The sequence below is a fragment of the Pinus tabuliformis genome, chromosome 9 (assembly GCF_031772625.1).
Source record: "Pinus tabuliformis cultivar Carrire ecotype Pingquan chromosome 9, CPIR1, whole genome shotgun sequence".
In the NCBI taxonomy this organism is placed as follows: Eukaryota; Viridiplantae; Streptophyta; class Pinopsida; order Pinales; family Pinaceae; genus Pinus; species Pinus tabuliformis.
This window is the reverse complement of record NC_142307.1, coordinates 337,529,415-337,535,414: the sequence shown is the minus strand read 5'-3', so window position 1 is coordinate 337,535,414 and position 6,000 is coordinate 337,529,415. Positions and strand designations below refer to the sequence as shown.

General features: G+C 37.9%; 1 protein-coding gene across 2 annotated transcripts in view; it reads right to left on the bottom strand.

Moving 5' to 3' along the window:
* Positions 1 to 2,959: 2,959 nt before the first annotated feature.
* SQD2 (sulfoquinovosyldiacylglycerol 2) overlaps positions 2,960 to 6,000 on the bottom strand; it is a 276,296-nt gene continuing 273,255 nt past the window's right edge. For both annotated transcript variants that reach the window (XM_089439458.1, XM_089439459.1), the window contains exons 6-11: positions 4,778 to 4,833; positions 4,596 to 4,679; positions 4,317 to 4,404; positions 4,122 to 4,199; positions 3,946 to 4,002; positions 2,960 to 3,794 (exon numbers count right to left, since the gene is read on the bottom strand). In XM_089439458.1, coding sequence (XP_089295584.1) covers positions 3,293 to 3,794; positions 3,946 to 4,002; positions 4,122 to 4,199; positions 4,317 to 4,404; positions 4,596 to 4,679; positions 4,778 to 4,833 — 865 coding nt within the window. In that variant the 3' untranslated portion in view covers positions 2,960 to 3,292. The remainder of the gene's footprint in view (positions 3,795 to 3,945; positions 4,003 to 4,121; positions 4,200 to 4,316; positions 4,405 to 4,595; positions 4,680 to 4,777; positions 4,834 to 6,000) is intronic.

Below are 6,000 nucleotides of genomic sequence, written 5' to 3'. Positions count from 1 at the left end.
CTTGTATTGACGAAGATGACTGTTTCGAGACAGAAAAACTTTCGAAGCCAAAAAAGAGATCAAGCCTTTTTCATCGACAAGCTTTAAGGACAAAGCTTTTTGAGGAAGGAGGCAATGTAACGAATAAAATATATATAAATAATGTAAAATAATGTAAACGATAATAATCATAAATAATTATTAGTTAATGAGTAATTAGGTCGAAAAGGCATGTCTAAATGAGACATGACTCTTCATGAAGAAACACTTGCATGGTATATAAGCAAGCCTCTCATTCACTGTAAATCATATCATTCTTACTCACATATTTAATATAATATTTATATCCTCAATGGATAATTTCATATTCCAAGTCTTCTGGAGTAATTAATCTGTAGAAGGAATTTTGTTCGCTTCATTCGATAGCTAGACAAACACACCATGTTGTTTTGATGGAGTCCTTAATTTAGATATAAATTGAGGTGAGTTAGGGAGCATTCGTCACATCCATGAACATCAAAACATCACCATACTTCTCTGAGGCAGCCGTAGATGCAAAAGAGGACTAGCGTGGAGCATTTTTTGAATTTTTGGAGTGTCTCTTGTCTTGGTATAGGTCTGAGCTATTGTGGGAAGAAGGCCGCATGACAGAGAGGTTTTTAGGTGCAGTTTTCTGTGGAGGAGGCTCTGTTTGCTACATCGCAGTAGCATGGTCACTTGGATGTGTTGTAAGGATTGTTTAAGGTTGTTGTAGGGTTCCGCAGGCCTAAATAGAACCTTGGAGGAGAACTGGGCAGTTTGAAGAGGTTTGGAAGGCCTAGTCAAGGGTTGGTTTCTCCCTAGACTTGCAATACTTGACAACAAAGGCATATTGGAGCAAGGTCGTAGTTGCTAGAGTGAGTCTGGAGAAAAAAAATATATATATATGTAACAATGTGTTATAAGCCCCAACCAGGAGCAGGACTCACAGTAGTGAACAAACCTACAAGGCAAGGTGTGTATTGGTGATTGGTATGTTGTTTTGATCCTAGGGAGGAGGCCCTAGTGAGGACAGTTTGTATTAGGCATTTGTGCAGTGTTGGAGGGTAGCATGAGAGTGTCCAAATGGAGCCCTAAGAGTAGTGCAGGGAAGGACACTTCGCTGCTAAGAGTGGCAGTTGTTGTAGCTCAAGGTTTGGTCAACCAGAGGATCAAATTTGACGACCCGTGTTCATCATTGGAGAAGCGGCATTTGATGGTGATAGGTGGCAGCCCTCCTGCCCTATGATAGTCATCATTAGAGCAGCAAAAGAAGACTATAGCGGGAAGAAGAATTTGAGTAGTTGAGGAGCAACAGTGGGAAATTGTGAGTTGTTCACAAACAAGGTTGTGAACAAATCAACAGGAGCCTCGATGTGTTGATGCATTGATGGACAAACAATCAACAAGAGAGCATATTGGATAGTCGAGATTCAGTGGCCAAATGGACTTGGAGCATTGATAGAGGCGTGTTGCAAATTGGGGCGGAGAACCCGTAGGTGTACAAGATATGACAAAGAAATCATGATCGTCGACTACATCAACTAGGCCGTGAAATTGTCTTGTATTTTGTATTCTTGTACTTGTGGATGTTTGAGAGCCATTATCCCTAGTACAGGAGCCCTAGATTGTTGTATTATTCAGTTGGATTAATATAACGAAGATTAGGTTATTGTACAGAATTATGTAAAGAGTTGTGTATATTTTGTGCACTAGTAAATTTATTGTTGTATATTGTTCCGTTGTGCAAAGTAGCTTTTGTTGTGATTCTTGGTTTAGTAGTGTTAGTGAGTTAAGATTCTATCCTAGACACCAAGATCGTGGAAAAACAACAATCTAATCTTGATAATCATACTTGCCACCTAATTTTTTAACCAAGTTGCTAGGCCATTCAATCGCAGCTACTTTACTTGTTGGTTTCCAACAAGTAATTCATCTCTTCATTCATAGGGACTACTCCCCTTAGTTTGCAATTAGGAGACAACTTAAACTGGGAGGGCAGGGCAAGGATCAGAGTGATAGCCCTTGCCTTGAGCATTGTCGCATTCCAGTGGACAATTTCAGTGACAACAAGACCTATTGTCCATCACCTTAAGCCCATTAGAATATCCTTTAAGTGATGTAGGGAAGCCTCCCTTGTATCAAAATACCACTAAAGAGAGGGATAAAAGTTGTTAAGGTGACAAGGGTTACTCTTTCTCTTGTTGTCATAAGGTCTGGCCCCGCCTACTTAAGCTTTGCACTAGCCCTGCTAGATTTTGCTGCAACAGGTACCTCTAGATGTACTAGCATATTCTGATTTTATTTTTGGCTTAGTAGCATTGAGGAAGAGGATACAAGTTCCATTCTATACACCCCTTCACCTTTTCATTTCCTAACATGTATATTTTCTATATATATATACATATCTTTCAGAAAATGTTACAATGATATGGACCTTCACCAGATTCCTTACAGCCCATGGCTTGGAATGCCCCGTCGCTTGTTAAAAAAACTATTCTACCCAAGCCTGTTTCCAGTTGGTTTTCCATAAACAAGGTAGTATAACATGAAAATTAGATTTTATGACATCTTAGATACCGACTAAAACTAACAATATTATAATGTTAGCAGACTGGTTTATTCAGATGAATATAGTGTACGCAGGAGGCTCGTCAATATTTTATCTCAGTTGCATGGATACTTTACTGATAAATTGATACATGAGCATTGGATTTGTTTCTATGGTCAGACGTTAAATGTCAGAGAATAATACTACAATAAGTAAACTAATTATTCACTGACAGCCCCTCAACTTCCGACCTGGAAAATAGCAGGCAAAGTTATTAGCCAAAGACCCTTATGTGGCTAGTTATACACAAATTGCACAAGAATGTCAGAGAATAATACTAACAGTACAATAAGTAAACAATTAATCCACTGAAAGCCCCTCAACATACAACCTGGAAAATAGCAGGCACAGTTAACAGCGAAAGGCCTTTATGTGGCTATTATATATAAATTGCACAAGAATACATATAGTTTAGCATTGTGATTAATTAAGACTTTTGTACACTCCAGAGGACCACGGGAGATCTGAGAAATGTCATCACATTACTATGCAGCTCTAACAAATCCATTATGCTTCATGGATGCTTCTCAGTGTGATTATAATCTCAATGTCCCTTGGAAGGCATCATATACTGATGTTTGAAGATGTTTCCTGAGAGATATCTAAAATCCTCAAAAGGTTTACTATGTACAGCAAGAAAATGAAAATGATGACAATAAAAAAATGAAGAAATAGCAGGTTTCATCACGAGGCATGATGTACTTGAGGAGCTCTCCAAGGAGGAAATCTTAACCACCAGCATCTCTGTCGAAGTAGCTGAAACCGTTTTTTCTGCCAGAACCAGATTGCAGCATTGTACTGCTCATTACGTACTTTCTTTGTAGCAGCTCGCCAGTCATGCTTTTCAACTTCTGCTCTCCCAGTTTGACCAACATTTAGCCGAAGTTTGGGAGAATTAAGTAGCAATTTAACTTTAGATAAGCAATCATTAATGTCACCAGGGGTAAAGAGAAATCCTATTTTCCCTTCCTGTTCAGGAGGTACAATGTCAGGTATTCCACCTGCACGTGCTGCTATAATGGGAACACTAGAAGACATAGCTTCTAGAACAACAAAGCCAAGGGTTTCAGATTCTGAAGGTGTAACAAAAACATCCCCACTTGCATATGCTCTGGAAAGTTCCTCCCCATGCAGCATACCAGTAAATACAACTGGCATGTCTATAAACATTTCTTCAAGTTCCTTTCTGTATAATTATGCATAAAGCCCAAGAAACAGTAAAACGAGGTGTGAGTTCCTTAATTTAGTGGTTAATCATTTCATGAATCAGATTGAAACTCTTTAGGAAGCGTCTGATATTAGCATAGACTATTGGGTTAGAGTATTCATCTTCATACCTGTATGGTCCATCTCCAATAAATGCAAGTCGGACTTCAGGCAGTCTATCCATTAGCCTAAAAAAGCAAAGGAAAATGGGTGTTAAATGGCCTGCATAGCTTCTTATGCTGTGAACACGTAGCAACATGACTTTGGGATTTAATTTTAACTTTGTTTAATGTATAAGAATACCAACATCTTAAAAAAACCCAAATTCTTTTCAACTCCAAGGCGCCCAACATGTATAATCAGTGGCTTCTGGGGTTCACCATCCCTGACATAAGTCACAGAAAGAACTTGTCAACCCTAGTTTAGCATGTAACTCATGTATTCAGTGATGGGCACAATGCATATGTCACTATGACCAACTAGGATGACCAAGATGCCTTACGTAAGGCGAATTCTCATTTCATGACATTTGTAACGAGGATGAAAACTCTCAGAATCAACACCCTTGTGCCAAAGACGGATTTTGCATGCTGTAAACAATCACAACCAATTCAAATCTTAATTACTGCCAGAAACACAAGCCTATATCTCAGTCATGTAAACAGTGATTGACAAAATTTACTCATACTAAGTTTCTCCACAGTTTAACTGATCATAGATGTATAAAACTGTATGCTATTCCAACCTTAAAAATTCACATCTACAAAGAGAGTTTACTCACCTGCGGCTACTCTAGCAGATTTGAGTTCCTTAGCAAGAACAGTTGATGTAACTAGAGTAAGGTCAGCAGCTCTGTGAAGAAATTCTATGAAATGTTCCACTTACATATTAGATCTATACAGTCTCAGGTCATATTTGAATCACAAATTCATCATGAACATATTACAAAATACATACACTTACTGATTATTAGCCACATTGGCTTGACAAGCCAGCTGAACGTGTATTTCGGAATGTATCTGCCGAACCCAACAGTAAACAAGAAAATTGAAAAGTGATTAAATTTTATTTGAAACTCCATTTCAAGGGAAAAATAATAAACATCATACGAAAATCCAGTAAAACATTTTTTATGTATTGGAGTTACATTATGTAAAAACTGTTTTCTGTTAAATTTTGGTAGCTCAGACAAGTGATTCTGCATAAGGCTTAGTATCGAGCATGCAAAAGATGTCCGACAAAGTTTTCTAACAAAGTGACTGATTTTTTCCTATGTAAAGGCACATTAATTAATTTAATTAAATAATGTTGGCTAAAGTAGTGATTTATGGCTGATTTATTATAAAGTACATTTAAGTAACTTTATGATTAAATCATGACCATCAGGTCTACGGAGATGATGAGATTTAATCTCATCCATAGACCCTGTCGTGAATTACAAAGTTGACTTCGTGGATTACGAGATTGGGGAAAAGAATAAAAGTAATTGCTTGAAAAGAAGATGGTATGCATTCCTAGGCAGCATGCACTTCAAGAGAAGTTGGCACACATACCAGGAAGCAGCGAGTCAGGAAAAGAGAGGGAAAAGGGAAAGCACACAAATCGAGGCAGACGGAATGCAAACCAAGGCTTGTCACATGTGTGAGAAGGCTGCACAGAAATCTGCAGGCACAGAAATTGAGGCAGCTGTTGGCATGCAGATTGAGGCAGTTTTGCAGGTCTGAACTTTCTGTTGGCACATAGATCTAGGCAGAAAACTGCTGCTTGGAATGCAGATCGAGACAGATCTGTTTGGCACAGTTTTCTAGGCACTGGGACAGGTTTTATTGTTGTAATATATTCTGATTTTCCTCTGCAAACTGAAATTTAAAAAAAAAATAATTAACAAAAAAAAAAAACATGAAAGTTGGTTTTGCCAAGTTGGGTTTCCAGGGTAAAAAGCTACAAAAACATTTATGTACTTGATACCTGTTTCCGTTATGTAAAATTTGTTAGAAGCTCAACAGTATTTCCTGTGCATAACTTTTCAGATTTGGTTTTTCTGTTAAAATTAAATTATGGGTATAAAATTATTGGCACTCTAAATCGATTTGTTGGGCTTAGAAAAACTAACATGGTATCAGAACCAAGCCTCTAAAAGGTATCCAAGCATTGCACAAGTTCAAACTCAAAGGGGTTCATGGTCT